Source organism: Varanus komodoensis, unplaced genomic scaffold (genome assembly GCF_004798865.1).
Source record: "Varanus komodoensis strain SLA01 unplaced genomic scaffold, ASM479886v1 scaffold23, whole genome shotgun sequence".
NCBI lineage: Eukaryota > Metazoa > Chordata > Lepidosauria > Squamata > Varanidae > Varanus > Varanus komodoensis.
The window spans coordinates 9,873,388-9,893,872 of record NW_025335627.1 but is presented as its reverse complement, the minus strand read 5'-3'; the positions used below and the strand labels follow the sequence as shown (position 1 = coordinate 9,893,872).

The 20,485-nt window shown below is 46.7% G+C and overlaps 1 protein-coding gene across 6 annotated transcripts in view; it reads right to left on the bottom strand.

Annotated features, from left to right (window-relative positions):
- The window catches only part of NBEAL1 (neurobeachin like 1), a 126,567-nt gene that overhangs the window by 50,917 nt on the left and 55,165 nt on the right, over nucleotides 1–20,485 (bottom strand). For 5 of the 6 annotated variants that reach the window (XM_044431782.1, XM_044431777.1, XM_044431778.1 and 2 more), the window contains 11 exons: nucleotides 20,378–20,476; nucleotides 18,582–19,162; nucleotides 16,522–16,654; nucleotides 14,231–14,350; nucleotides 10,328–10,631; nucleotides 9,117–9,202; nucleotides 8,157–8,246; nucleotides 3,825–3,993; nucleotides 3,550–3,683; nucleotides 2,395–2,554; nucleotides 851–953 (listed from right to left, as the gene is read on the bottom strand). In XM_044431782.1, coding sequence (XP_044287717.1) covers nucleotides 851–953; nucleotides 2,395–2,554; nucleotides 3,550–3,683; nucleotides 3,825–3,993; nucleotides 8,157–8,246; nucleotides 9,117–9,202; nucleotides 10,328–10,631; nucleotides 14,231–14,350; nucleotides 16,522–16,654; nucleotides 18,582–19,162; nucleotides 20,378–20,476 — 1,979 coding nt within the window. The remainder of the gene's footprint in view (nucleotides 1–850; nucleotides 954–2,394; nucleotides 2,555–3,549; nucleotides 3,684–3,824; nucleotides 3,994–8,156; nucleotides 8,247–9,116; nucleotides 9,203–10,327; nucleotides 10,632–14,230; nucleotides 14,351–16,521; nucleotides 16,655–18,581; nucleotides 19,163–20,377; nucleotides 20,477–20,485) is intronic. The other variant, XM_044431779.1, reaches the window with a different exon arrangement.

The window sequence follows — 20,485 nt, the reverse complement described above, 5'->3', positions numbered from 1 at the left end:
CAATTGCTGTGCAAGGTGGAACACTGCTCTTACCCCCATTTTGTGACAGGGGATCTTACAGGGGAATCCTTTGCATGTTTACTGAGAACCAAGGCCCACTGAGTTCAGTGGGCTTCCTCCCAGCAAGGTGAACAACCTAGTACACAACTTATCTGGTGTGTTTGAACAGATAAGGTCTCAGTTTGCTCCAGTCACTTGTGCCCTTAAAGGCCTGTGCAACGTTTGCAATCGATGTGATTACCTTGGGATCTGTACATGATGCAGTATTTTAAAAAGGAACCTCTCCTAGCTGGAAAATTCTCACTGATTTCAGGCTCCCTAGGGGGCAAAAGTAAAGTTTCTCCACACCACTATCATCAATACCACCCTTTTCATAGTTGCCATTGCTATTCTTACAAGCATTTAGATGGTGGGGACACAGACTGCCAAATCTCCTGCAACCACCAGTTTCCCCAGTGCCTGGATTTGTCAATTCCTCCTCCAGACACCTCATACAAGGGGTCTTTTTCCTGCCACTGCTAAACAGCGAGGAAATAGCTGTGCCAGAACAGCCTGTGGGTGGGGGTGTGCACATTTCTGCAAAGGTGTGTGCACACATGTGTGTGGCCTGCATTACATATGGCCCTTCAGAACTTAACGAATTGTACACCCCTGATGTAGAAGGTGCAGTTCAACTGTTCAAACTGCTGTAGATGCATAAATTCCATTTCCATAGTTCTTAGAGAGTTGAAAGCTAAGTAGGAGAAAATGTTCACTTGTTCTGGAAAGCATTTCTTTCATTTTCTGGCTCATACCTGGGCTTTGGAAAGTTACTTTCATGCACAATATACAGCAAATTAAAAATTCATACCCATAGTAAATCCGCAGAGTATCCAGTAAAAATTGTACACCATACTTTTTCCGGAAGAGCCTCCTGCTATCTTTGATAATTGTAGAAAGATACTGGATATGGCCTAAAAAAGGTTTTAAAATTCCATTATTTATATTTATTTATGCATGCATTTTATACATTTATAGGCCACCTATAACTGCCAAGGCCTTTCTAGGCAGCTTACAATACATAAAACATATTAATAAAACACATTAAAACCAATTAAAACACAACAAATTAAAACATCTATGAAAACAATATAAAAAGGACCACAGCATTCAGGCTAAGTGTTAAAAATTTTCCTAAACAGGTCTGTCTTCACCTGGTGCCAAAAGGAAAAGGCAGAGGCAGGCAAATTTCTCTGGGGAGGGAGTTCCAAAGATGGGGAGCAGCAGCAGAAAAGGCCCTTCGCCTAGTTGCCGCCTCTCTCATCTCCTGAAGGGTGGTTCTCATAGAAGGGCCTCCTAAGCTATCTAATGGGGTGGGTAGGTACATATGGGTGCAGACAGTCCTTTAGACAGCCAGGCCCCAAGCAGTTTAGGGCTTTATATGTCAATGCATATGTCAATACTTTGTCTCATTAAAAGAGACAAAGCCAAACTTTCAAATGCCATGGACCACAGATCAGATATGTGGCCTACCTGTAGTCCACAGGTGGGCAGAAATTCAATATCCAGAGTTTTTGGACTCCAGCTGCCAGCATTCCTGCCCATTGGCCATGCTGACATGTGTTTCTGGGAGCTGAAGTTCAAAGAATTTGGAGATCTACTTTCTGCCCACCCCTGCTGTAGGCCAGATTGGTGGATGGTGTTTCAGTGTCCCATTGAGTTTCAGACTAGTTTCTTCCCAAGCCCAAAACCTCTTATTCTTCCCAGCTATTCACACACCATCTCAACTCCCCCAGTCCTCTTTCTAACGTATGTACCATCCCTGTGTCCCTTATGAGTCCATTCAGGTACATATATACACACATACCCTTCAGTTCTAGTCTAAATTAATCTTCCACCATCTCTTCTATGAACTCTATAAACCAGATCAAGTGATTTATAACCCCCCTTTAAACCATGAGTTCCAATTCCGACTGAATCGCAAGCCACAGTGCACCTATCTAGACATCACATTAGTTGAATTTCATTAGAGTTTGACACGGTGCCTGAACTGAGCCTGAATGATAATGTAATACCCACTGGAAGTTGACTGAAAAAGGCAAAGACAGTCCTCCCACACAGAGAACTTTTTCCCAGGCATCTACTTCATCTGTTTTTATACCCAGAGTGAGAATATGTCCGAGAGATGGTGCGAGCAACTCTCAGAGATTCCTAAAGGGGCTTGCGATTCTGGAGGCAGCACCAGCAGTTCCAACAGCCAAATGCAAAAGCAAAACAAAGCGCTCCCCCACTCTCACAGTGAGGGTTAGATGCAGATGCAAGCCAGAGGTTGCCAACTAGATGACCTTGTCTTAGAAATCAGGTGAGCTGCAAAGGATATTGTGTTTTTGTATACATTAGCTGTATATACCTCACCTATTCGGAAGGGGAAGTCTCCACGGTTCCAGATGCTGAAGTCAAAAAGCAAGTGCTGGTACATCTGCTGCAAAAGCTGCGCATTTTTTGCGACAGAAACCTGTTCGATCAGTAATTGGACTGCCACCAGTACATTCACATCCATGAAGGTACTGGGGACCTGAAAAAGAGCCAGGTGAACAAAGTGAATCATCTATGGACACAAAGAAGGTTTTGTCGACGTTTATGCTAAGGACCAGTCAGTTTTAGTTAACATGTCACAAAATCTGTCTGAAACATCAACCAATTTCTTATTTAAATTTCAGTCAGAGCAGTAAAGCATGCTTAGAATACATCACAGTAAACAGTTACTGACACTTTTTTGAATGAAGAGCTTCAAAATGGAATAGGCTCCACCACTGGGCTGAAAAGCACAGAGAAGGATCTGCAGTTGCTAGCCCCGCACTCACCTTGCTTGGCATCCTCTCAATGAATAAGTTATACTCCGACCTTAGGCCCAGGATCCACTGGCTGGAGTTGTTAGGGTAGAGCAGAGGCGCTCCTGAGCTGGTTCCACTGATGGGAGGGACCACCCTGGGATGCTACAGTTGCCTCTGAGGAGGGTCTGCAGGGATGGAGCTAAATCCTGCTATATTCCCGTGGGCTACAGGTCCCAATCCCTCCATTCTCCCAATTGATCAAGCCATAGATTGGATTCCTCTTCTACCTAGCCTGGTGCTGGCATAGCCCAGCTTTTATTGAGGTATTTTTAATGCAAAGAATAAAATCCCCCAGGTTAAAAGCCCAGTAAAGCTGCCCCCGAACCTCCCAGCCTGGTTGGTGTGCACTGACTGGCTGTGGAATTAGTAGATGAGCTGTCCACTTCCTGGACCACTTCTATGATTAGGGAGAGACAAGCCAGTCCCTTTCTGCTTATTCAAGCCAGCACTGGCCCAAGCCATCTGCTGCTAGAGGCAAAGGAAAAACAGCATCTCTTCCTCATTCCACAAAGAGAAGCAGCCTGGTAGCGCAATACTCTAATCCTAACTGTAACTCCTTACACATTTACATCAAAGAAAAACACTCACATTATGCTTCATTTTCCTGTGCTATTTTGTGCAACTCCTAGCATTAAACATTTGCAATGTGCCAACACAATTTTGCCATCTATGGTACCTTCTGCAGAAGTTCTCCTAAGGTTGCAACACCGTGTGTGTGAACAAGATTGTCCTGGTTGATCTGGTGCCTTTGAATAAAGTGCTTTATCATTAAGATGAAGGTTGCAACGACGTTCTTCTCTAAGCGAGCCTCTGCAAGAGGGAAAACAGCCCTTAAAAAACATCAGCACTATTGTACCATGTCAGAAGCTTTTTTAACGTTTTGGTCCATTCATGTCTACAAACTCACAGAAGATGCTGCCTGAACCTCTCACTGAGCAGTTCTTTCCTTACCTGAAGCTCTGGTGGAGGCTGATGCCACTCCATCGCCTTCTGTGAACATCAGTGCCTCTGGAGGCACAGGAGCCACCTCCGGCCTCGCAGGGGACTGCCCGTCAAGGAAGCTGATCTGCTCCAGCAGTGGGAAGAGCACGTTTAATCCACCTATACAATTGATCATATCCTGAAGAAATAAAATTGAGGAGAGGAAGAAGCAGAAAATATTTTGAAGGCAGCCACTGGAAAAGCTTTTTAAAATGCATGCATAAGTAAATTGGCATTCCCATTACTCCCATGGCATGGAGTGTTTCAAACAGAGTGCAGTTCTTATAGAGACACCGGTCTACTGGTGCGTCTGTTGCCACGCTGGGCTTCTGACTGAGGGCGTCTGTACCCCCTCCCCCAAAGATGCCATGCACTCCTGGTCCTGGCTCCTCCTTCCCCAGGTAAGTTACAGGCACACCTGGGGGTGTCACTGAGGCAGAGCAGCACATTCTGCTTCTCTGGCCACCAGGATGGCCACAGCCAGCTGCAGGAGGCAGGAGACCAGGATGCATCCCGGACTGATCCCTGCAGTCTAGGTCGGATCTTCAAATGCATTCCTTCTTGCAGCCCCTTTGCATCTCTCACATCTCACTGTAGACACTGGACCACTAATCACAGAAGTGGTCCAGGAACTCATCTTCTAATTACACAGCCAGTCAGTTCACACCACCCAGGCCGGGAGGTTGGGGGGCAGCTTTACTGGGCTTTTAACCTGGTGGATTTTTATTCTTTGCATAAAAGAATACATCAATAAAAGCTGGGCTATGCCAGCTCCAGGCTAGGTAGCAGAGGAATCCAATCCATGGCTTGATCTATTGGGAGAATGGAGGGATTGGGATCTGTTTGCATACTGCAGCCTAACACCTAAACTGTCTGTCTATACTTTCAAATTTACCTGGTCAGAACCAGACCTTTATCCTTGCTCCCTCTTGACTAACTGGTGGAGTGATGCTAAGTGCCCCATTCCAAAGTGGCAATTCTACCAGCTGCAAGAAATCACAACACTTTGCCTGGCACCTCCTGACATCCTCGGGTCTGGCAATCCAACAAACCCAAGATTTAAATGATACCTTAGGACCTTGACAAGTGGCATTCTTGGACCTTGCAAATCAGTCTTTGCTCAAAGCCATTCAGTTCTTCTTTCACCTAGGATTTGATTTAACCTATTCATGACAATGTCCAACTGTTCCTTCCTTCCTCTCACTGCATCTGGGCTCTTGTTATTTCATTCAGCATCACCCATGGCCTAATTGGTTGCATAGCCAGAAGTGTGGCTTCTAGATCAAGAAAGTTATTACTGCCACACTATACGACTCTAGTGCACCTGTAACTGGAGTATTGTGTTCAGTTTTGGGCCCCTCATTACAGAAAGGATATAGCCAGGTTGGACTCAGTGCAGCGTAGGGCCACAAGGTTGGTGGCCGGTTTGCAGAGGATGCCGTATGAGGCGAGACTGAGGGAACTGGGTCTCTTCAGCCTGTTGGCGACATACAGGTATGTGAGAGGTTGTCACATGGAGATGGGTAGAGACCTCTTCTCCCCTGCAGAGGAAGGCAGGACGCGCTCCAACGGAGCAAAGCTCAGGGAGTCAAGTTTCCATTTGGATGCCAGGAAGCACTTCCTGACAGTCAGGACCCTGAGGGTGTGGAATGGGCTTCCACGGGAGGTCATTGAGGCCCCATCGGTGCAGGTGTTCAAGGATAGGCTGGACATGCACATGGTGGGCATGTCGGGAGCGGAGCCGGCTGGTGCCGGAGGTCAGACTAGATGGCCTGGGAGGTCCCTTCTGACTCACTCTGTTTCTATGTTTCTAATTCCACAGAAGAAAAATTAAAAGGGCCTGGCACTTTGTTAGTTACTACATAAGCATGAAGCGACAGTGCTGCACCAATTATCTTCCAACAGCCTGCAACACAGATGAGGACCTCTCCAGGAAAGCCTGTGGAAGGAGTCTAACCAAGTAGCTTGCTAAGGCCAAAGCAAAAGGAAAGGCACTCCCTCCTTCCTTACAGAACGCTTCTTATGATCTTCCCATTTAGCACTGCTGCAGGAAGCCTCAGGGCAGACATAGAATTAGAAAGACACATCTATGCACACTCGGCTGGGAGTTAAGTCTCAGTGAATTCAAGGAGATGCTTCAAGTTATCTCTGCTGATAATAAATTTACCCAACCAACATCAGGTGCCTTCCATGTATTCTCCCCACCCCTCCTAGCCCTTTGTTGCTCCCCACAAACATACAAACATACACGCAGAGCAGAGCAGGAACTGTTGCTACTTTTTGTAGCAGTCTCACACAAGCTTACATCACAGAAACAGAGTGGCTCAGAAGGGGCTTCCTGGGCCATCTAGTCCGACCCATGGCTCCAGCCGGCTCCACTCACAACATGCCCACCATGTGCACGTCCAGCCTATCCTTGAACACCCGCACCGATGGGGCCTCAACGACCTCCCGTGGAAGCCCATTCCACACCCTCGGGGTCCTGACTGTCAGGAAGTACTTCCTGCCATCTAAATCGAACCTTGGTTCCCTGAGCTTTGCTCCGTTGGAGCACATTCTGCCCTCCTCTGCAGGGGAGAACAGGTCTCTAGCCACCTCTGTGTGACACCCCCTCACATACCTATGTGTCACCAACAGATCCCCTCGGAGTCTCCTCTTATCCAGGCTGAAAAGACCCAGGTCCCTCAGCCTCGGCTCATAAGGCTTTCCCTGTAATCCGGCCACCATCCTTGTGGTCCTACACTGCACTGACTCTAACCTGGCTATATCCTTCCTGTAATAGTCCAGTTGCGAGCACACCAGAGTCCTATAGAGTGGTAGTAATACCTCTCTCGATCTAGAAGCTATGCTTCTGGCTATGCAACCAAAGGTGGCATTTGCCCTCTTAACCACCTCATTACACTGCTGACTCATGTTCAGCTTGCACTCAACCAGCACCCCGAGATCTCTTTCACAAGTGCTGCTCTCCAGCGTCTTGTCCCCTAACCTGAACTTATGATACCCATTCCTATGCCCCAAGTGCAAGACTTTGCGCTTATTCACATTGAACGCCATCCTGTTGTCTCCTGCCCACTTCCATAGTCTGTCCAGATCCTTCTGGATCTAGAGTACCTGCTCCTTACGTGTGGCCACTGCCCCAGTTTCAGTATCGTCTGCAAATCTGATCAGCAGATTGTTCACCCCTTGTTCCATGTCATTGATGAAAAGATTAAACAGGATCAGCCCCAGGACAGAGCCCTGGGGGACCCCACTTGTCACTGGCTGCCATCCCAATGATTCCCCACTAATGGTTACCCTCTGCTTTCGGTCAGTCAACCATGCCCTAATCCATCAGACAATGCATTGGTGTATCTCAAAACTCCTCAATTTCTGAACCAGGATATCGTGGGGCACTTTCTCAAAGGCCTTGCTGAAATCCAGGCAATCCACATCCACTGCTTCCCTCCATCTACCCACCTCGAAACCTTGTCATAGAATTCCACAAGGTTTGTCTGGCAGGACCTGTTATTGTGGAAACCATGTTGTGCGGCCACCAGCCTCCCTTCCCTATCTAGCATCACTAGATCTCTCACTATTATGAGCCTTTCCACTGTTTTTCCTACAATGGACATAAGGCCAACTGGTCTGTAATTCTCCATGTCCCTTCTACTACCCTTCTTGAAAATTGGGACCACTGACACCACCTTCCAGACCTCTGGAACTTCACCTGTTCTCTATGAGGCCTCAAAAATGGAGGCCAACAGGCGTGAGAGAACCTTTGCCAACTTTCAAAGTACTCTCAAGTGTAACACCATCATCATCCAACACAGGGGTCCTCAAACTTTTTAAACAGGGGGCCAGTTCACTGTCCTTCAGACTGTTGGGGGGTGGGCCATCTCCCCCCCCCGCACGACCGCGATTGTGCCTGACTTCCCTGCACGAGCGCAACCGCGATTGTGGCCATCTCCCCCCAACACACAATTGTGCAGGGAAGGTGGGCACAATCGCAGCCATCCCCCCCCCCCCCGAGCACAGCCACGACTGCGGCCATCCCCCCCCACCGAGCGCAACCACGATCGCGCCCATCTTCCCTGCATGAGTGCGAATGCGATTGCGGCCATCTCCCCACTGAGTACGCCTGCGCTGGCTCAGAGCTTTTGGACTCGCTCAGAGATCGGTTTCCCCGAGCGAGTCCAAAAGTTCTGACGCGGGTCAGATAAATCAGCATGGCAGGCTGGATCCGGCCCTTGGGCCGTAGTTTGAGGACCCATGATCTAACACCATGTCAAACAACATTTACAACAATCCCTTCCAGATGCTTACCTTGATGTCCCAGTTCACTACTTTGTTCCCTGTTAGCCTTCCATGTAGAAGATTTGGAGAAAGGTCCAGGCAGATTGGGCTTCTGCAAGCCTGTTGTGAAAGAGAGGAAAAAATGGGCTCCTTGTTCATAAATAAGTCTGTATCATTCTTTCTTTCTGATACAAAAGCTGGTTAAGAGGAGGAGTACAAACATTTTCTTCTTCCAAAATTCAAGAGCTGGCAATCTTTTGCAGGTGCCAGAGAGGACATGATTGGGGCAAAATAGGCACTTATCTACTTGTCTCAGTCAAGCAGATAAAAGGGACAGGGCTCTGATAAGACAGTAAAATCAACAGCGGCGAACTCTCCCCTTCCCTCCTCCTCCTCTATGTCCAAGCACTTTTCTCCTCAGATGAAGTCTGAAACAGCAAGTAACCTCAGCCATACAAAAACCACTTGGAGGGACAGTGCAGAGGGAAGACACAGACAGAGGTGAGAGGGGCAACAAGGCCGTATCAGCATCCCTGCTGGAAGACTGCATTTCCCCCTCTTCCTTTCCATCCCTTTTTCCTTGTGTGTCTTGTCTTTTCAGACTGAGAACCTGTAGACAAGGGCCATCACATTTTATTGATTACATGTAAGCTACTCCAGAAGCCTCTTTGAAAGAAAAGCAGGATAAATGTACTTTCCACGCATGTATGCATACATCTGTGCCAAACTTACAGCAGACAGTGACCTGTATGGCTGGCAGCCAGGCTGAGGATTATCAGAGAAGCCCTGGTGCAGCGGGCCAGGCTGAGACAACCTCGTGCCTCTGGGCAGTCACAAGGAAGGGGCTGCCCCCCCCCCCATTCGCTCCAGGCAACTGTTGCCACTGAACACAGAGCTTCCCCTTGGCTATGCAGTTTAATCGCTAAGCCACTGAAGCCAGGGGCCACATCAGCACATCTTCAAGGTGACAGAAAAAATACGGATCACTACCTTGGGAGTATAATGAAGAAGTATTTTACTGGGCAAATCGGCCACTTCGGATTCCTGGGATTTCCATGGAGTTAAGCAGTTTGGACCTTCAAGATACGTAACAGAAAATACAGCTAGTGTCATGTTTGGGTTGACAGTTTTAATCGCATTTCATTCTGTTGCAAGTGCAAAAGAGATTTTCGTTACAACACCAATTCACATGAAGAAGCTTGTTTAAAGGTGCCTGCTGGCTGCCATCAGCTGAATTACCTGCCCAGGCATGGTTTGTTGCATCATCTGAACCTGGATTCCATGACTTGTTTGAGGGGGAACCAAGCCTCCAATAACCCATCAACAAACCATGGGTTATTGAAGGATTGGTTCCCCCTTGAACAAGCCATGCCACCTGGGTTCAAACAATACAGTAAGTTGTGCCCAGGAAGGTAATCTGGGAAATGGTGTCCAATGTCATCAGGGATTAAAACAAGCTTTTCTGTTGTGTGAACTGGAGCACTCTCTTGCTAAAGAGATCTGTGGAACACAGCAGGTTAATATATACAACAAACAGAGAAGTAGAGAACTGTCTCAGTGAGTTGCTGTACCATGATGGGTATCTGGCCCCTCCTGGCTGGGTGTGTCTTGTGATGCAGATGGGCATCATGGCCCCTACTGGGGCTGCTAGCTTTGGTACTGCATGCAACTTGTTAGACAAAGAGACCCCCACTCTATGCAAAAACAATGACATCCCCCTTCCAAAAATCTAATAAACAGCCTCCCACCACAATGCCTTGTTTCAATCATGATATTCTCAGCAGCCCCCACACCGCCTGCCCCAAGTGCTTCCATTGCTTAAGCACGATTCAGACACAAGATCCTGCTGTAAGCCTTTGTCATGCCCAAGCCTCACATTGGCCCAGGTGTCAATCAAGGTGAAGACCACACCACAGAGATTGCTCTGAATCAGGTTCCAAGTAGGTTTTGAACCATAGAAGCAATGATAGCACCAAGAAGCAGAAGTGTGGATATTGAGAAGGGGAGAGAAAAGGAAGGAGAGAGAATATGGAGACAAACCAATCTTTTAAGGACTAGGAACATGAAAAGTTGACATGAATGGAAACTGCGCTTGCTCAGAGAGCTAAAGAGACTGTGGCAACTGGAAAAAGAAGGGATATCTTGACAGAATGAAAATGAAGGGCATCAGGAAAGCAAGCTGCCCTTTGGAAGGGCCTCACCTGCCAAATATAAAGCTTTCACGTGAGAGGGTTGCAAAACTTCATGGAATATGATCACGGATCCAAGCTGGCCTTCCAGAGACGTTGGGCATCCCCACTCACTGTCCTGAGTTCCTGCTGAGATCAGCTTGGTGATTAGTTCCGGTTTGCCCAGCAGCCCACCCCAGCTGCCTGGAGCGAGAATCCCGCCAAGCGGTGTCCGATGAGGCATAATGGGGGACGAGAAAGGCGGATCTGGGATTTGGGATGGTGGAGGAGTAGTTGTCCTTTGACCAGCAGAACCAATACAGCAAGAAGTAAACGGCTGGAGAATCCACCCGGATGAGAAGAACAGATCAGCAAATTCAATACAGCTGGATGCATCGGCATTCAAAGCGAAACATGTTACACAGGGTGAAATGTTGAAAGAAAGTGATGCGTGAAAGGTATTTTGCATGAGCCCAGAGACCTAGTTTTTCTGCTACTTCACATATCCCATGATTCAGCCCTTCCATTAAGAACAACTTTAGGGATTAGTCCTGGAAACTGCAGTCACAAATAAAGGTCACCAAAGCATTAGTTTGTTCTGTTCTGTTCTTTTCTTCTCTAATGGCACAGTTTGGGTTTTTTATTGCACAGTAAAAATAGTATTAATATGGCACAAAGCTCTGCTCAGATAATGCCAAGCTAGTTTTTGCTACTGAATGTGCAAAATACACAAAAGACAGCATCATGCTTCTATGTGTAGTTGTTTGTAAGCCCCCAAAGAGCTTGTATTATGAAGTGACTATGTAAGTACAATAAATATACAAAAGCACTGCCTTTATTCTCACAAGCTTTTAAGCTGTGGAGTTATTTTTTATCCCCTGGACATGCAAATCTTAATTTTTTAAAAAGTCCTCTCTCTTGCTTCTTTAGTTTCATTTTAATTTTGTTAATGTTTGTAGGTTGCCTGATTTTTTAATGGACAGACAGGCTAAAATATAGTGAATAAATAGTTTTAAATAAAGTTATAGAATAAATTATATAGTTAATAACAATAACCTATGCATATTTGGACAGAAAAAGTTCTTATAACTCTCAACATGCCTGTCAGCATGTCTAAACACATATGCGATTGTGCCCTAAATAATACATGTTCCATTATGCTTCTGTTCTGATAAGGAGGTGTGAATTCATTTTGCTCAACAATAAATGTCACCAATATTTTCAGTACTGAGTTAAGTACTTTTCTTTGTGGTTTTCATATGCAGAATCTATATTTAGACTGAGATTCAACACAGATGATATAAACACTTTTAAATGACATATATATGTATACACTTTTTTCAAAATTTGTTTGAAAAGGTTTCACAAACCAAACAAACTAAATTACAAAGGGAATGGAAATTCAGAGATGGTTCAGCCATTTTTCCATCCTTGTTTTCATAATGCCTCTGAAGGAGTGCTAATAAAAAGCCTCATAAATGTGACATTTTTAAAAGAATTACTTCCCCCCTTTACTTTCATGCTATATATAATAACTTCTCCCTTTGCTTCTCATAAGCAGTGCCATCCGCTGCAAAAGCACCACTTGTTATCCTTTACAGCAATCTCAGGGGTTGGTTTAAAGGTACGTGCAAGGAAAGGAAAACAAATACAAAAAACCTGAGCAGCCTGCTCCTTGCCCTGTCATAGATGCATTTTTCTAGTGCTTTCCAAAAGGCTACTAGAACATATTTGACTTCAAGTCAAGACCAGCTCAGTTGCTCAAATCTGATTTCTGCTGGCAGCTTTCAAAAACAGCTGCTTTGGTTACAAGTTACATTCCTCTTCCATGCGTCACAGTATAAATATAAAGTTTTGGTCACCTTGTTCACAAGAAAAGAAGCTTCATTTTTATTTATTTGTTAATTTATTTATCTTTTATGCAAAGGTCAAGCACACAAATAGTGATTGTTGGAGGAGAAAAAACAGCATGAAGAAATATTCCTCAACACTGGGGCGGGTTGCCTGTGCCAAAACTAATCTTACTGCTCAGCAATGAATCCAAAGCATTAAAAATAATGCAGAAGATGCAGAATTATTCGTGTGTGACAGAGATATTTGTGTATGATATTTCTGTTTTGAAAGCGAATAGATGAATAGGTCAGAAAGCTCAAGCCCTCAGCCCTAAGCTATCATCCAACCTTAGAAAAAGGTTTGTGTTGTGGTTTAGGCTTGCTCACACAGGGCTAGTCCTACCATTAGCCAGAGTGGGATTGGCACTTTGGGGGGGCGGACGCTGAAGAGTTTACAGAGCTGTTCATGGCACACAACCTGCCCAGCAGTCCCTAAGGGGGCCCGTGGCCCTCAGGCACCTTGGAGGACGCTGCCTCCTTCCCAGCACTGAAGCAAGATTCAACGGCCAATCTGATCAACCCCAGCACATGAAATCATCTTTCCCCTCCCTTCAGGCCAGGAAATGTCAGTCCAAACCACGCACGTTAGCATTATTACATTTATCTCCTGCCCTTTTCCCTCTTGTGAGGAACCAAAGGGGCTTATGTAGTCTACCTCATTCCCACCACCTTGTGAGATGGGCTGGACTGAGAGTGAGCGACTGACCCAAAGTCACCACTGAGCTTGCTGGCCAAGTGAGGACTGCAACCCAAATCTCCTGTGTCCCCAGTCTCGCCACCACATTGCACTGGCTCTCAATGACACATTTAGGAACCGGTGTGTCTAAAAATGCTATGCTTGCTCATCATCCAACATTTTATTGATAGTACACAGAGTTGTTTACAGCCTTTCTCTTATTCATCCTCTTCACAGCTCCACTGAAAGCCATTAGTTTATTCTTCATATTTTACAAGCACACTTTATGTGGTACACAGTGAGAAATATGACCTGGTGCAAATGTGACTTTGCTGATCTAACCTTGCTTGTAAGATCAGAAGAGCTCTATAAACATGTACACTTCTTTCTCCGAACCTCTTCCCAGCATATTACCTCTTCATTCTGTAGTTTGCTGTAACCATTGCAGAGCATTACATGCACTTTGGTGCTCAGCATGTTTGGTTTAAAAAATAAAAAACTGTCTAAAGCAATCTAATTAACCAATGCAGACAATCCTCCACAAAGGTTAAGGTAAACCATGGCAAGAAGTGAGAAATTTGGATGGGACAAAGAAGAAATCAGAGGGAACGGAAGAGTCTACAGCATGCTTTTGTTCTAACTATGTTTCAGAGATTAGAAATGTTACATCTCAGAAGACTGAGATGTTTTTTCTTAGCCTTGCACAGCTGCATGCTTGAAATTATTACAGTGCTCATGTTTTTTATGCATACTCAGTTTCAGGAGTCAGTTCATATAATCAATATACTAGCACCAGCATCAGTGCCAATACAGATCCCATGATTTTCTTTTTCCTTTTGAAATAAATTCCCTAAGGAAAATGTACGTTTCTTCCAGCTGCCAAGAGGATCTCAGGAAATCAGCTAGGAAATCTGCCTTAAGCAAGGTGCCACAACCAGTAAGGCCATACACTGTTGTTATATGCCATGCTTCAGATGGTAAAGCAACCACAAACAGGGATTCTTCTAACAATTTTCATATACCAGGATAACTATATAGGAAAGAGGCAACCTCAGCTGAGTCTGTACAGGAATTTAAAGGTCAAACCACCACCTGAAGCCAGGGCCCTATATAAATCTCTGAGCACAGGTACAAAACACTCACAGCAACTGATCCCTACTTATTTTCTAGCTTCCGCATTTGTAACCAGCGGAACATTCAGACCACTCTTCATGCTTCACAAAGTGCACTGCACTGGTTCGGCTTTGAGGTTACCATGATGAACTCATTTGTAGCACACCTTTCTGTTGGTGCTTAATAATTCTGGCTCAGGATCCTTACTCTATAAGAAAAAGCCACAGGAAAAACATGACAGGAGCACAGACTTACTTCATTCATGGCAGGAAATCTGAGTGGCGCCGAGATCTTCTGCTGCCCGTTTACATAAATATAGACAAGGCTTTGGCCAAAGGGCCTTTTCCCAGGCATATGAACAATGCTTATATTGTGCTGTCAAGAAATTGGAGAGCATGGTTGAAGCAGGCGTTGTCATTACTTCCTCCGAACAGTCCAGAGTGGCTCACTGGCATTCTGCACCCAGGAGCACCAACCCCACCACGTGCTCTTCCCAAGGGGAAAACAAGTAGCATGGCAGCACATTTCTTCACATGTCACTAAGGGCAAGCCAGCATGTGAGGGAGGCTTTTCGGAGCAGCAGCAGTGAAAATGGCGCAGGAACTTGAGGGGGAGGCAATAAAAACAGGCCTAAGGGCAGACTGCAGCAGCAACAGCAGCCCTGACAACAAAGCAATTAGTCTTTTTTCTGTGGGAAAATCAACAGAGGTTGCAATCTGGGGTGGGGGGTTGTGGAGTGTACAAGGCATTTGCCAGTCCCAGCCTGACTTATTTTGCTGCTTGAGGCAAGAAGCTGATATGGCTGTTCCACCACCTGCCTCCATCCCAACTGTGGAGTGGCCCAATGGGCACCCCATTCGCCCCAAGCCTTGTGAGACCCCTGGCAGGTGGGGATGCACACTGGGAGGGCCACCAGCCGTCCTCGCTGGGGCAAATGCCGTGGGGAGGAAGCGCCTGTGGCAGGGCTCTCCAGAGCACCCACTGGGGGTGAGGGTGCGGAGCAGGGGGCCAACTCGCTGCTTCTCTGGCTCTGCTGCCTGATGCGGCTGCATGAGGCTGCCTCATGGAAGGGCCAGGTCTGCACTCACCGAGCCATGAGAAAGCCCCCCGAGGAGCATGCATCACCTTCAGGTTGCTCACACATGCTCCGATTTCCTCAGGCACATGACTAGGAGCATGTCCCACAATGGGGCCTGTCTCCACCCTTGCATTATCCAGGACACAGTACCTAATGATTCATGCCTAATTGACAATGCCTAACTGTTGGTAAAGTGTATGTATTTGTTTTGATGTGTAGCTCTATCATTCTCCAAAGAAAGCTGGCACTCAGGGGGGGATGATTAGGCCTGAGTCCTGCTCTCCAGACTCCTTTCCCATGCTTGGCCCTGGCCAAGAGGCAAGCTGAGCAAACACATGGGAGCACTAGTGGCGTGATTCTTTGTGCAAGAATGCAAAGTACAGAAGTCACATGTGCAGCGGGTCAACTCTGTACACCTAGCAGGCACGCAGGCAGCACATATGTGAGCAGCCTTGCAGGCTTTCCTCTTGCTGGACACCCTGGGAAATGCTCGATGCAAGAGGGCTTAAGGCCCAGAGAAAGAGTCCCAGGAGACAACCTGAGGAAATCAAACAGATGCCTAACCCAGATTCCTCCCACACTGGTGGCTGACACTCAAGGCAGCTTATAATCCTAAATGAAACTTGCTTGAAACAATAGAAGAATGCATTGAAGTGCAATACAGGGCAATAATAGAAAATAAATGCAGAGTTACTCCAAAACAGGCTTAGAGAACTCTGATTAAACCCTAGTCTTGCAAGAAAGTTTAGGAGCCCCTCCAGGTTGATTTTAGCCCGGGTATATGGTGGCCACATATCATGAATTCTGTCTAACATAAGCTGGATTAATGGGAGGTAGGGAAGGCAAGGTGAAGATAAAAGTTCTATTCCAGGTCTACAAGAAGCCAGGATATCAAAAAGCATATTCCTTAAATATTTAAACAAAACATAAACAATATATTAGAGACCTGTTCCACTGCACAAGCATCTACATTCAGTACTGAAGTGCCAAAATTGCACCAGATATAAAAAAATGCATATGGTACATATTCAAATGTGGATATGTAAAATGATCAAAATGATCATTTGAAATAATCCAAAATGATCTCTGTATAACTTTAAAGGAAACCACCTCCCTATAAAACTGTTACTTTGGAACAAGCCACTGTTTTAAACCAATTTCAAATTGGTCTAAGATCCTGGCTTCTTCTAAACCTGCTAACCATACTTGCTTAGTTTGGGCATAATAGGGCACTAGAGTTAACTACAGACTCCTTGGTTTATTGCAGCATCCCAGAAGCCAAACAAAGGGGAGGGGAGGGGATACCAAAATGGAGCACACAGCAAAAGTCCGGTTCACTCAGCCAAGACATGACTGTACAAGCCAAGTCAATGCCTTGCCTGGTAGAACAAACCCCTGCAGCTCCCAATGGAGACCCAGCTCACCTTTTAAAGGGCTTATATATGCCAGCTGAAACACCCCCTCTTACCCAGAGCGAATCGCTGAAGCAGTGGTCTGAAAGCATCACTGTGGCATACTCTTTCTTTGTACATACAGCAACCACTAGCATTCCTGAGCAGGTAATGAATGCCTCAAAGCCCATCCCGCTACCTGTAAAAAAGCTACAAAGAGAAATTAGCAAGAAGTTTAAGGAACACCGGTCAGCAGCACAGAAGTACACAAGGTGAATGCAAGTAAAATTTTAAAAAATAAAGCCCTTGAGGCACACATTCAAGATGGATGTCCCAGTACTCATTTGGATGTAGACTCATTCATTTAGATGGGGGGGGGGGTTGGAGCCCCAAAGCCATATTGACCCATGGGCAAGTTCTCAATGGACAGCAGTGCCAGGGACAAAGGCAGTGGGCATCCCTGCCAAGACACACCAATCCATCAACGGAGTGGCAGGATGGGGAGATCACAGGGAAAGGGAGATCTAAGTTTGCTAAGGCTGATCACTAGAAAGGTGAGCAGTGAGGGAAAATGCACTACAAAGATCCAAACATCACCTTCTCTGCAATCCTGCACCCAGCTCTCTGTCACCTATTTTCCCTTTCTGTTCAGTTGCTTTTAAGGGGGAAAAGTACAACGCGGAGCTGGAGCCTTACAGGATGCTGCAGCCCGGATGGGACATCTCCGTGGGCTCCATTCGGCCCACAGGCAGGAGGTTCTGCACCCACAACAGAGATGGAGGATGTCTGGGGCTATAATATTTTAAGACACGGTTCAGCACCTCGGCACCTCTCGCAGTTTTTCAGCAGTGCCACAAAGTAAGTGACTTTAGGAGGAAAGCTTCTCCAAATAGGCTTCCTGATATTGAGCTTAATGGAGGTTGCAGGATCCTGGCTCCTTCACCATGCAACACACAGGTGATTTGGCCAGGGGTTCTCCTGCCTCCCCTGTGGGCAAAATGCAGATTTCCTCCTAAAATTTGCTGTTTCACTGGAGCTGCAATTCCAATGACCTGCAGCAACTACAATGGCGTATAAGCAGGGGTTTCGGAAGCAGCCTCTTAACATACAGGACTTTGGTGGGCATTTCAATAGGTGGCACTCTTCCCCAGCAGGTCACGATCAGATTCCCAGCAGGACTCCATAAGAAGCACTTGTGCAATTTGATACAGCTTGTATATGGGTCACTAAGTCGTTCCAAGCATGACGACAAAATGACTATTTGAGCTACCTGTGGGATTTTCTAACAGCCATGATGATTGTGACAACAGAGAATGCTTATTTATATTATGGGCCCTGCCTACCTTACCCAAACACACTTTCTTCCCTTTCCATCTTGGCACCTACACTAACTCCCCCACTGCCTCCCAGGCTGATGTTGTGCAGTATCCACAGGGGTCAGGGAGCCTGCCTCTCTCCAGGCCTCTCCCGAACTCACACGCTCCCTCTTGTCTTCTCTCACATGCCAACCTTCATTGACCGAGAACAATGAAATGCCAAGGGCCAATTTAAGCTAGCATCCTGCTTTGGATAAGAGGCCAGAGGATATGTGGCCATGAGAATGAAAGCAATGTGGAAGTAAGCCACAACCGCCTACACAGTCCCCAAACAGTTTGGCGGGATGGGCACAAGGGAACATTGCAGGCACCCTCATAAAATGGCTGCCACAGGGGTGAGGCTTGCCCATTCCTAAAATGGTGGGCATGGCCTGCCACGGAACACTCGCTTCCCACGGGCAAACAAAAAGTTCCTAGCCCAAGAACCTAAGTGCAAGGCTGAGGCAGCAGTCAAGCTCCAAAGCTCCTTTCTGAAGATGGCACTGGGGGACAGCACTTTGCCAGCTTCTCAGTTAAAAGTAATAATAGTATGAGCCTCTTAAATAGTAAAATATAGATTAGATGGGGAGCCGAGAGGGTGGGGACTCCACCCATTTATACTAGGGGATGAGGGAGCGGAGTTCCCAGCAAAAACTATTTGAGCTGAGAGAATCTTCCCGAAAACAGGCACTGCACAGGCACAGCACCCATGTGTGCTGCACGGAGACCACAACGAAGAAGGAGCTTTTCCTGTGTTCCAGTGCTGTAGACAGCAGGCCTACCTGTAGAGCTGCTTCCTCTTGCCTCCCTTGCCATTGGGTCCAGGGATCATTTGCTCTTGGTCCAAGCACAGCCAAGCACTGAAGGCAAATGCAGAGCCCGGCCACTTGTGAATCGGTGGGACTGCGATGCCAGCCATGCTATGCGACAAGTCAAAATACTGCAAGGCACTGTCCAGGCCTTGCTTGCGAGCCATCGTCAGGATTGCGCGCATAACGGGGACGGTGTAAGGATGGATCTGCTTCGGGTCCTTAGTCCTCAGCAGTCTGATCAGCTGGTGCAGCTCTTCAGAGCTCATGGAATGACTGCCCAAAGCACCCAAGAGAGCGATCAGGTTCTCTGCACAAGCTCCATGCAGCAGGGCGTGCTGACTGAGTGTCTTGATGATATGGATGACCATGTTTGTATTGACGCAGGTGGCCCGGCTCTGCCGGTTCAGGCAACAGATTCGCTTTAGCAGGTTGGAGATGAAGACCTGAAGATCACGCGACTCCAGCTCTGGAAGCCACTGGATCAGCAGCAGCAAGGGCTGAACGTTACTGATGCCCAACATCCCAACTGAGGCGTGGTCACCTTCAACAGCCTTGTGGAAAGCAAGTGGAGCAGGGTTACTTGTGAGCAGCAAGGGCAGAAACCTGTTTAGTAGGCCAAAACAACAAGCAACCTGGTGGCACCTGAAGGACAGGTCTGTGGTGGCACAAGCTTTGTTGCTGAGCTTTGAGAGGGCTCCTGCACCACTACTGGGCTCTAGCATACAAACACTCATGCTGCAACGGATCAGACTTCTTGAATGCCACAAGATTTTTGCTACAAGATGGCTCTGGAAATGGTGGAATATTCTTCCACTGAGTAGGTCTTATACTGGGCAGACTGTGAGTGTGAGCACACTCTAAGGGGTATTAAACCTCCTTCAGCTCAAGGCTTCTTTGGAGAAGCTCTGCTAACAGGCAAGGCAAAAAAGCAGGCATGGGCCATATATCCACACCACTAGTACAGTTCAGCTTAGAGCTCTGGCTGCCAATAAATAAGCCCTCAGAAAAAACGTTTCAGCCTTTTGAGATAGAGAAAAAAATGCAACAGCCAGGGAACCACCCAAAGCTTAGCGCCCAGGGAAAAGGGAAAGGTGCACGGCCACCAGGGGCGTATTAGAGGGCCAGTCTGGGATTTGAGGCAGGCCAGATTTGGCCCATGAGCCTGATGTTCAACACCCCTGCTATACACACACACACGGCAGCACACACATACTTATACATACTGGTACACACAGAAAACATTATAAAGAATGAGATCAAAAGGGAGCTGATTTAGGACATTTCTATGTAGACTCAAGGCAAGGCAAGAAACGCTATGTATTATTATTATTATTTATTAATATCATTATCATACGTTTTGCAGGAGCACAAGGCAGCATCCATGCTCCCCTTGCAGTTCCTCTGCACCGCAGTGCTCTGAGCAGGTTAGGCTGAGAGTCAGTGACTGACCAAGTGTTCAGGGTTGCTCAACTCCATGGCTGAGTAGGGACTACACAGAACCCGGGTTTTCCAGGTCCCCGTCCTGCTCCACCAAGCTTTCTTATCCTGTGCACATTTTGACTTTGCAGAGAAATGCCTCAGACTCTCACACTTCTTTCCTCTGTAGGTATGATTACACGTCTGTGTGCTCTTGTGCATACGCAAGCTGGGGATTCTACTCCAAACATCTGGTGACATGGACCTTACTGCATAAAACCTCTACAAGGCCAACAAAATTACCTTACCACCCCACTGAAAGCAACAGGCAAAACAAGCAAGTGTCTTACCATATTCATAAGTTCTTCAAGTAGTTCCCGTGAAGGCTGACCCATAGATTTTAGGACCTCAAATAGATGGGCATAACCAATCCTCTCCTTAAACACTTCCTGAGGGGC